At 42.5% G+C, this 11,305-nt stretch overlaps 2 protein-coding genes and 2 long non-coding RNA genes across 9 annotated transcripts in view; 1 reads left to right on the forward strand and 3 right to left on the reverse strand.

Moving 5' to 3' along the window:
* Positions 1–6,418, forward strand: part of LOC134286925 (uncharacterized) — a 76,231-nt gene extending 69,813 nt beyond the window's left edge. Inside the window, exon 3 of the mRNA XM_062848624.1 lies at positions 5,699–6,418. Coding sequence (XP_062704608.1) covers positions 5,699–6,418 — 720 coding nt within the window. The remainder of the gene's footprint in view (positions 1–5,698) is intronic.
* Positions 1–11,305, reverse strand: part of LOC109398102 (mitoferrin) — a 367,824-nt gene that overhangs the window by 100,223 nt on the left and 256,296 nt on the right. The window contains exon 1 of one of the 6 annotated variants that reach the window (XM_062853923.1): positions 4,561–5,000. The exons of the other annotated variants lie outside the window; for them this stretch is intronic. The gene's annotated coding sequence lies outside the window, so the exon portion shown is untranslated. Of the gene's footprint in view, positions 1–4,560; positions 5,001–11,305 lie in introns of those variants that run through there. 6 annotated transcript variants of the gene reach the window in all.
* Positions 7,592–8,313, reverse strand: LOC109410255 (uncharacterized). The gene is made up of 3 exons (XR_009997287.1): positions 8,000–8,313; positions 7,844–7,941; positions 7,592–7,775 (listed from the first exon to the last, which is right to left on the reverse strand). It is a non-coding gene; the product is annotated as an uncharacterized LOC109410255 (long non-coding RNA).
* Positions 8,560–9,297, reverse strand: LOC115269204 (uncharacterized). Its single transcript, XR_009997286.1, has 3 exons — positions 8,974–9,297; positions 8,818–8,915; positions 8,560–8,749 (listed from the first exon to the last, which is right to left on the reverse strand). It is a non-coding gene; the product is annotated as an uncharacterized LOC115269204 (long non-coding RNA).

The raw sequence follows: 11,305 nt of genomic DNA on the forward strand, positions 1-11,305 counted from the left end.
CATCAGAGTCCCTAACCATAGTGCTCGCTGTAATACCAGAAGCCCACCCAAAAGTTATAAATTGAATCTTTTTTCCCAACACGCGCGCGAAAAAATACATTTTAATTTCAATAACATTTCCTGAGGAAACGAACGAAATTTCTTTAATGCCTGGTTTAGACTGTTCAATTAAAACGAGCATCTGAGTTGCAAATTTCTCAAACATGTTTTATCTAATAGAATGACGTGTTCAGACTAAGCAAATGACTTGGATGTCCACTTGCAATGCTCTTGAATGCATTTCAGTTGAAGCAAGTGTTTACATTGTTCAACTCGTGCATTACCCAAACTGCAAACTGAATTGAATTTATCGCCTTTGACAGATGACTTGAATTCAACTCACATGGATCGCAGGTTTAGACGGGGCAAGTGAGATGATTTCGTTTGACTTGCATGAAAAAGATCAACATGTTCAACTTTCTTTCAAGTCAAGTGAGTTGCTCAAGTGAGATGAATGATGGTGTTTACACGTTCAATTCGCATTCAATTGAGCTCTTTCAACTGACTGTGGAATCAAGTCACTTGCACTGTCTAAACAAAGGAAGTGGCATCCCTATCCCACCAATGCAATGTTTTCGTAGCCAACATAACTGCGGCCAGGGATGGGAAAACTCACTTGCAAAGATTACACTCACCTGCTATTTTCTCAACTCTGAAGCGTGCAATCAAGAAACGATGTATGAACGACTTTTGCCTATAGACACTATAGATTCCATAGACTCGCGGAGACATGGTTGAGGAATACGATTTCAGTGTGTTTTGCCGTGAATTTAGAGTGTACCGAGCGAATATGACGTCACGCAATCCATTGTTGCTATTGAAATCGTGATGTCATGCTCGTTTGGCTACACAAACTGACAGTTCGTTTGGCTACAGTTGTCTTCGCCTCCGCGAGTCTATGGAATCTATAGTGTCTATACTTTTGCCTTGTGGTTTTGTCTCAAACTTTGTCGAATAGAGTAGCGGTCGCTCACGAATCCCAAAGTCGTGACAGAGCTTTGAAAGCGACTCTCCACGAGCTGAGTGTAAATTACATTCACCTCGTGGAGAGTTGCCTTCGCAGCTCACTCATGAATTCGGTATGCGTGTGCGACCCCTACTCTATTCGGCAAACTTTTAGACAAAATCACAAGACAAAAGTCGTCCATACATCGTTTTTTGAGTGCACGCTTCTGAGCTGAGAAAACTGCAAGTGAGTGTAACTCTTTGCAAGTGAGTGTTCCCATCCTTGACTGCGGCTCAAGCTGACAACTTATCTTTCAACACAGCAGCATAGTTTTAATGCTGAGTAAGAAAATAAGAAGACCATAACAGTCCCCTGGTCTAAACCAGGCATAAGTCCAAATCGTAAACAACCTTGTGCCCAAGGGGTTTCCAAAAAAAATTTTAGTGGCAAGTACCATCAGGGTACCAGATTCCGCTCATCTAAGGCCAGTTTTGCAGAAAAACATCATCTGTTAAATGACTGGTAAGCCAATTTGTAATGTTTTTGCATTTTAAGTTAGTTTAATCTAAGTACAATCAGATACAAAACAAGACTTATGTAGAACTTTTCATAAAAGTATGATTTTATTACAATTTGTGTGAGACCAAAGTGGTCCTAATTCCGCTCACGGACAAATGTATGCCATCTTTTAAATAGACTTTTGCGGAAAAATGATTTTTTTGCAACTCTTAGGTTTTTACAATTATTTTTTTCCTATTCAGCGGGAGTGTATAATAGTGATTGAATACACTGTGTACTAAAATCGACAGTTTTTACAATTTTCACGTATTTTTTTGCGTGAGCGGTTATTGGAACACATAAAATTTCCTACAGCTTTTTTGAGTCCAATAGCCGCTCAAAAAATTCTACTATTTTGTTTTTAAAATTTATGTTATTTAGTAAATATTGCATAAAATGGCTTTGCTCTCATTTGATTTATATTGTCCAAGAATATCAGCGACGAAAAGGGGGTATTTATGCGTGAAAACTTGTTTTTTGCAACAGTGAGCGGCTATTGGGTCATGAGCGGCTACTGGTACACTGACGGTAATCAATGATTAATTTCGATTTCTCTGAGTAATTAAGTAATCACAAGTAATCATGGTAATCCGAAGTAATCAATGGTAATCAAATGCAATCAATGATAATTAGATGTAATCAATAATAATCAGATGTAATCAATGGTAATCAAATGTAATCAACTAGGTAATTAACGGTATGGCCTAACAAAGTAATCATATGATAATCATGGGTAATCTGAGTAATTAGTAGTATTCTTAAGTAATCAATAGTAATCTTGGTAGTCAATAAATAATCATAAGTAATCAAGGTAATCATCAATCATCTGAGTAATCAGAAGTAATCAATAGTAATCTTGGTAATCAATAAGTAATCAAGGTAATCACAAGTAATCATGGTAATCAGAAGTAATCAGTAATACTCCGAGGTAATCAATGGTAGATGTAATCAATGGCAATCAAATATAATTAACTAGGTAATCAATGATATAACCAAACAAAGTAATCATATGATAATCATAGTTAATCTGAGTAATCAGTAGTAATGTTGAGTAATCAATAGTAATCTTGGTAATCAATAAGTAATCATAAGTAAGCAAAGTAATCAAATCATGGTAATCAGAAGTAATCTGAGTAATCTGAAGTAATTTTGAGTAATCAATAGTAATCTTGGCAATCAATAAGTAATCATAGTAATCACGGTAATCAATAAGTAGTCAGAGTATTTTTTTCAGTAGTGACAGGTAATCAATTTAGTTGGAAACCCCTTGTTGGTGCCCTTTTCTTCACATCCTTCTTACAGGATCGTTTCGTTAAAATGCTCTCAGTTAAACAAATGTCAAAACTACTTACGGAAAAAGGGGGAACTTTACTTGAGCGCTCTACTTGGGAGCAAGAAACTTAGCTTTAACGAGAGAAGAAAAACCGGCAGCAAAAATAATGCCGTAAGGAATTCCCTCTACCAGTCGCGTCTTTGGCCACCCTCAGCGACACCACGCTCACGCTGTGTACCACAAGCATGCTTTTTTTCATGATGCGTGTACTCAATACACGACGCGACCGCTGCCGGGTTGAATTAGACAAAACAAGATACGCCTGCAATTGGCTCTTCCGTTTCGGATGTCTCCAGGAATTTCAGCTGGAATCGTAGCAGTAATTCCTTCAGTGATTTCAACAGGAATTTCTATGATTCTTCTAGGAATTACTCTAGGAGTTTATCCAGGATACCTTCAGGGATTTTTTTTGTAGATTACAGTATGGATTTCTTCAGAAATTACTCAAGAGATTTATCCGGGAATTCCTGCACAGGTTTTAGCAGAAATTACATGCGTGATTAATTCAGGAATTCATGTAGGGGTTGCTCCTGTAATTTCTCGGATAATTTCTACAGAACTTTTTTCAAGAATTCTTCCAGAAATGTCTGCAGAATTCGTCCAGTGATTCCTCTTGGGATTTTTTAGATACTTCTCTATGAATTCTTCCACAGATGCCTCTAAAGATTTTTTCCTAGGTTCCTCTATGAATTTCTCCAGAGATTCCTTTAGAAATTAGGCGCACTATTGTGATAAATGTGCCTCTATGCAATGTCCTCAGCTAATGTTGAAAAAGGGTCACACTGCAGTTAATTATTTTTTTTTTACATTATTCGATAATTATTTCAACCAGAAGTAGGATTGTCTGCAGATTGCTCTGTATTCGAAATCGAGACTAAGTCTTCTGCAGTGTCTCGGTTATGTGATGCCTGATAAGAGCACAGGTGACACAAATTTATAACTATGTACGGCTATCTACAGCGACAGCTTTTGCTCTCATAGAAGCACACAAATGACCGTATTTTCTTGTGCTTCAAATGCAATCGTCAACACACGAGTGACTTTTCTATTACACAACTACGCAAAAATAACTAGCGGTCTGACACTTAGCGTTATCTGATAACCCGAATCAAATGAATAGTTCTCGATTACATGTCACAATCTTCATCGTTTATCATTTGTATTCTTCATGAACAAAACAAAGGATTCAATCTGCAAAACCAGAACTGGAGTTCCGATTAACGTAAAAACCCTCATCAAAACAATCCACGCACTTTCTCCTCAAGGGCTTCCAGCTGTCATCTCAGCAGCCACCACTAACATCGATCTTGTGCAGACGATTGGCAAAGTTTCGCCGGAGCAAGGACTTTTGCGCTTTGCCTTGCTCCGGTCCGGTTCTTAAAGCGAAAAATTCTCAACACAGCCAGCTTCAATCGACACTATCGTTAGCAGCAGCAGCAGTTCAGCGGGTAGGGTTTTGCATAACACACATCCCCGCCCGCGCACTGCTGGTGTCCACCCGCGGGCCGTTCCGTCCCCATCGGGGACTTCGTTCACTTGACGAAGCAAGTTCCCCGCATCGATATGGTGGTGGTGTTGCAGCACACACTTTTGCTGCTGTCATGATGATGAAAGCTCGGTTTTGCCTTTCTCTTTCGGCGGATGGAACGACCATTTGGCCAGATCCTCCGGAACTGGATATTACCTGCTCGGAAGTTGCTGCTCCTTCCCCTGGATAGAAATCCACAGCTGCCCCTACTGCTGGAGCTCCTCGATTCCCCCTGTGCACAAAACTGTACTCGGGATCGAGCCTATTCCTCTTCCCCGTGAATTTAAATGGCAGCCACTGCCGCAGAAATTTCCACACTAATCTCGCTCACTAACCCTCCACTTTCGGGGATGCTTTTCACGTAATCCTGATGATGGTGGACGAACGAAAATCTACCGAGAAAACCGACGACGGCGGCGAAGTTTTTCGCGAATTTTCACGGCACACTACACTTTTATTTTTCTGGCGATGATACAATCAGTCTCCTCAGTCCGTAGGTTCGGGATTCCGCGGATGCTTTCGACACACACTCACACGACGCATACCCCAGCTAGCAAGCAGCAGAAGGTCTCCGATTCCGATCTCGCGAGTGAATGGCAGGCCAGCGAGCAAAAAGAAGCAGCCAACAACACGAGGGGCAAAATTTGACGAAGTTTTTTGACAGATGGCGAGGCGGTGTTTGACAGGTATAGACACTGACGATGTGATAGACTGGCAGTGGGAATCACATGATGAGGTGTAATTAGAGCTGAATAATAGAGGTTTTCAGATTTCTTGAGAACAAAAAAAAAATCAACAGTCACCATAAATAGGTACAGTCCCGATTCGTTCGTTGACAGCTCTTGGGTTGTCTCGATAGTTGAATGTTCGCTGATTGGGGCAAAACCTTGGGCAAAACCCAACTAAAAAGCACTGTCAATGTAAAAGTCGATGTCAAAACGAGTTTGACGTCTGACCGCCGTCGCATCGCAGCTTGCAGCACCGACGAACTTGCAGCTCAAAGCGCAGTTTCGAGTTCAAAAGGAATCGCCCAAGAAACTTCTTGAGCGATTCGTGGCAGAAACTTTCTACAGTGACTGCCATTTGAATTGTCGCATTGCTTCGCAACTGCGTACTGCGATGGAAGAAAAACCTTGAGAAAAACGGTTTCTTCGGCGATTCAGGCAAAAAATTTCCCATGCATCAAGATAGGCCGAGAAATTCCTTCTGAACTGCAAACAGCCCTATATACAGAACGTTTGTGTAAGTATGTGAGTGTTTTGTGACGTATTTCTCGTCACTTGCGTGTAAGCAGGAGGAGGAAGAACCGGACGAAGAAGGATATGAGGAAGAAGCACGATCGGTCCAAGTGGAAGGTGTTCGGCAATCAGGCCGCCGGACGCGGGGCGTGTTACCCACCCGTTTATCGGATTTCGTCGTTGGTGTAGCAGTGCATTCGGAGTTCGAACCGGTTACTTTCGAGGAGGCGATGGCTTGTCCGGAACGAGATTCCTGGAAGGCCGCCATGGACAGTGAGATGGCATCGCACAAGAAAAATGGCACTTGGGAACTAGCTCGACTTCCCAAAGGCAAGAAGCTCGTCGGAAGCCGATGGGTTTACAAACTCAAGCGGAATGAAGCCAACGAGATCGTGCGCTACAAAGGCCGAATCGTGGCGCAGGGATTTACGCAGACTCCTGGCGTGGACTTCGGGGACGTGTTCACCCCGGTAACACGACATGCCACTCTGCGGACTCTCTTGGCGTTGGCAGGGAAAAGGAATCTCGTACTGAAGCATCTTGACGTCCGAACCGCTTATCCGTACGGCAACATCAGCGAGGAGATCCATATGAGTCAGCCACCGGGATACACGGTTCAAGGCGAGGAGGAGCTTGTTTGCTGGCTGCGCAGGAGCATTTACGGGCTGAAACAATCGGCCCGATGTTGGAACGAGAAGCTGACGGAAGTGCTGCAGAAAATGGGTTTCGAGGCGAGTGAAAGCAGATGCGTGATGAGAAGAACAGTGAACTTTTGAAAGACATTACGAAATACAGAAGTGCGGTGGGCGCATTAATGTATATTGCCGTGTGCGCACGCCCTGACATCATGAACTGTGCTGCTATCCTTGGCCGCAAGTTCAGTGCACCTTCTGAGAGCGACTGGACGGCAGCCAAGCGGGTAATCCGCCTCGTAATCCGCTACCTCAAAAAGACACGCGATTGGAAGCTGAACCTCGGTGGCAATAGTGAAGAGCTCGTGGCATTCTCGGACAGCAATTGGGCAGGTGACACTGGGACGCGGAAGTCTACAACGGGCTTCGTGCTATTTTATTCAGGAGGAGCTGTCTCGAGATCGTGGGCCAGTCGCCGCCAAGACTGTGTCACGCTGTCCACACTAGAAGCGGAGTACGTCGCCCTAACGGAGACGTGCCAGGAGGTGATCTGGATGCGACGACTGCTTGGCGATCTGGGAGAAGAGCAGACTACAGCGACTGTGGTGAATGAGGACAACCAAGGTTGCCTCAACTTCGCTCGGTTCGAACGATCTAGCAAGCGATCAAAAACATAGGGGGTCGTACACAAATTATGTCACGCTATCAGGGGGATGGGGGGTTTTGCAGAGCGTGATCAAACATACAAAAAAATGTTGAGGTCCCATATAAAAAGTGTGACATAGGGGGAGGGGGGGGGGTTAAAAAATGTCGATTTCAGCGTGACATAATTTGTGTATCACCCCTAGAGACAAAGCGACATTTCGTGAAGGACCTTTGTGAGCGTGGCGAGGTAGAACCACAAACGAAGATACAGACGGAGCAGTAATCGTTTTTTTCGGTACCACTTTCGTTTTCACCCTTTGGCAAGCCCCTCTTGTACTGTGTAATTAGAGCGCTTTGGTGAACCCCTTGAACGGGCGAACTGTACGAACTGTCAAGCGACTGGTTGTCAAAACATGTTTGTTTACACGGGGAAATGAAAAAACTCAAAATTAGGTCTTTTTCATCCAACTTGACAGCTAAGTAAAACCAGTCAAATTTGAGTTATTTCCAAAAACCCAAAATTAAGTTATTCCACAAGAACTCCATTATGAGTGAATTTAACTGTTTCGCATTTAGTGATCGTTGGATAAAAACTACTCAAAATTGAGTAAACTGGTGGAGCTAGATTATTCGATAAAATTGGGGTTTTTGTTGAGGAAGACAATCTAAAACTTAAATTAAACACTTTTATTCGATCTTGCTGAAACGGTGTACATTATGAATACAAACATGTTATAAATCTAACACTTCTTGATTATTATAATGCTGCCTGGGTTTCGGACGACGCTCTCTCGGATGCTGCGATGCTGAAATTGGGCCCTTGGTTACTTCCATTAACGCCATCATTGGGGATACGCTGTTTAGTGGAGGAGATTGGAGTTACATTCAACAATTTCAATTCATTATAAAATTAAATACCCTTACCGCTCCGTTTTTTTGCTTCCACTCCAGAGTAAAATCGGTAGGTGTTGAAGATCCTCGAATTTTTGCTTTTCTGACGAGTTTTCTGAGGTACGGGTGTCCTGAAAGTAATTAACAATTATAGCAAATTGAATCAAAAACCATAAATGCACAACTTACCTCCAATTCATGTTCCAATTTCTTAATAATGCACACATCCAGTTGAAAACAACGAGCGCCCGCCATATTTACGAAATAAATTTTCATCCAAAATCGAGTACATCATCAACTCTCGATTTTGGATACTTTCTGTGCGGGAAGCAAAGAAAATGTCAAGTCTCAATTTACCCAAAAGCCAGTTGTGTCGGACTAGAGGTACATTGAGTAAAATATATTTAAAAACTAGAACCGAAAAGTATCCAATTCGGCAGTCTTCCAGCAGTACTACTTTTTGCGTACTTTTTAACTTGATTTTGAGTAATTTCGATTCCCCGTGTACACGGGGAAATGAAAAAACTCAAAATTAGGTCTTTTTCATCCAACTTGACAGCTAAGTAAAACCAGTCAAATTTGAGTTATTTCCAAAAACCCAAAATTAAGTTATTCCACAAGAACTCCATTATGAGTGAATTTAACTGTTTCGCATTTAGTGATCGTTGGATAAAAACTACTCAAAATTGAGTAAACTGGTGGAGCTAGATTATTCGATAAAATTGGGGTTTTTGTTGAGGAAGACAATCTAAAACTTAAATTAAACACTTTTATTCGATCTTGCTGAAACGGTGTACATTATGAATACAAACATGTTATAAATCTAACACTTCTTGATTATTATAATGCTGCCTGGGTTTCGGACGACGCTCTCTCGGATGCTGCGATGCTGAAATTGGGCCCTTGGTTACTTCCATTAACGCCATCATTGGGGATACGCTGTTTAGTGGAGGAGATTGGAGTTACATTCAACAATTTCAATTCATTATAAAATTAAATACCCTTACCGCTCCGTTTTTTTGCTTCCACTCCAGAGTAAAATCGGTAGGTGTTGAAGATCCTCGAATTTTTGCTTTTCTGACGAGTTTTCTGAGGTACGGGTGTCCTGAAAGTAATTAACAATTATAGCAAATTGAATCAAAAACCATAAATGCACAACTTACCTCCAATTCATGTTCCAATTTCTTAATAATGCACACATCCAGTTGAAAACAACGAGCGCCCGCCATATTTACGAAATAAATTTTCATCCAAAATCGAGTACATCATCAACTCTCGATTTTGGATACTTTCTGTGCGGGAAGCAAAGAAAATGTCAAGTCTCAATTTACCCAAAAGCCAGTTGTGTCGGACTAGAGGTACATTGAGTAAAATATATTTAAAAACTAGAACCGAAAAGTATCCAATTCGGCAGTCTTCCAGCAGTACTACTTTTTGCGTACTTTTTAACTTGATTTTGAGTAATTTCGATTCCCCGTGTATAAATATTGAAAGTTCTGTTTTGCAGCACCGGTTGCAACAATTCATTCGGGGCGATGGGAGTAAAATCCCGTAACACCGGAAAAAATGGAACATACGAAGGGCTTCGATCCCTTCTACGGGATCGTACATTTTTGTTTTCGATAACATTGCGGCGTTCGTGGAGTACGTGGAGGCGCAAACGGACCGGTTGGGGTTAGAAGCGAATTTAATCATGTGCGACGGCGGATTCTAATCATTCGTAAATAGCCAGGAGATCATCTTGAAACAACTTTAGGTACTTGTGTTTGGTGCTGCTGACAGTGGCGGTAATTTGACCAGGTGGACACGCTATTCTGAAGGTGAGAATTCCTTATTGGGAAAATCTACTGCAATTGTTTAAAATTATCTTTGTTTTTAGGTATTTACATGCCGTTTAGCATCAGCGTAGTGTACATTCTGCGTTCATCAATCCGAAAACAGGATCAACCGACGACTGGTTCAGGAAACGATGTGGCGTCAGAGGAAGTTGGACCACAAAACGCATCCTTCGCCGACGGATGGGTTCGCGAAATTTACGCCAGATTATGCATTGAAATGTGGAAAGTTCGCCAAACACATTAATCAACCGCTGGTCAATCAAAATGCTTTCGCTGTTCGGCCGGTCCGGTGCAAGACTTTACTTCCGGTAATGAATTTAGATGACTTCTGCAGCAATGTCTCGATCTACGAGCTGGTCAACGGTGCTAAAGCGACTTGGAGCGTTCTACATTCCCCAAGGACCGATGTGCACACTTTGTACGAAGAGCGACCGTGTCCCGAAGCCGAGAAGCAACTTGAAGCTGGATTTTGGAAAGGCTTTCGGCAGCTGGATTTGGTGAGTGGAGCAAAACCAGCCAGATCTACTCGTCGGCGCAGCGGTTCGAGGCGTCTAAGGAATCGAACCTGGTCTACCGGCAGGATTTTGATCAGTTTATGTATTCAAAAATGCGGTGATAAGATGTGGGTGACGTGATGGGGCGCGAAATGTAAGGTTGTTTCCGAAGCAAACTACGCATTTCTTGATTTTAACATTTAGTATGTATGAGCATGAGCATGAGCATAGATGACCGTACTATTCGTAGTTGCTACTCCGTGATTGACCAGAACAATCGAAGTTGCACAAGGAACCAACAGACGGAGCTTGGGAGTAGCTTACCGTCCTCAATGTGCATCTTCGAGAATTCCAAACTTTATTAGGTCAATAACGGCGCCGGCCACGTCCTTACGGTCATCGAGGAAGGAAAGGAATGTTATTATGACGTGCGTTGCTTACTAAAGACCGAGATCACCTCTGCGTCTCCACGTCTGTCATGGGAAGGACTTTTTGTTAGTGGGGAGGGGAAAGGGCGCATGATATGAGTTCACTTTGGTAAGTGGAGTGATTCATGCAACCCTATTAATATCAAACCACTTATTTTCATTTGGACTAAAACAAAACACATGCCGACATCGAAGATGACGAACCATTCAGATAGTTTTCGAAGTGCGAAAATTAACGAAAGAGAAAATAAAGTGATTTGAACCAACGTGGCTTTGGAACTTGGGCCGACACTTGACGTGACGAACATTTCAATGTCTGTTGACTAAAATCGCAAAAAATGTTGATGTTGCATTTATCGTATCATAAATCGCCCCGTACGAAGATGAGCAGTCAAATAGACGACGACGACGACGACGACGACGTGCACGCGGACGATCCGAATGAAAACGCGGCCTGTACACTTTGCCACCAAAAACTCACTAAATCACCCCGTACGAAGATGAGCAGTCAAATAGACGACGACGACGACGAGGACCGAATGAAAACGCGGCCTGTACACTTTTCAAAGCCAGCGCGCGATGCTTTGCTGCTGCCGAACTACCGCACACTACTGACTGCTTGGCGTCCCGTCGTCGGAGCCCGCAGAGAAAAGAACAAAATTCGCAAAAATCTAGCAAAACCAGCGCGCGATGCTTTGCTGCTGCCGAACTACCGCACACTCTGATTTTATTGCT

This window comes from Aedes albopictus, chromosome 2 (assembly GCF_035046485.1).
Source record: "Aedes albopictus strain Foshan chromosome 2, AalbF5, whole genome shotgun sequence".
NCBI lineage: Eukaryota > Metazoa > Arthropoda > Insecta > Diptera > Culicidae > Aedes > Aedes albopictus.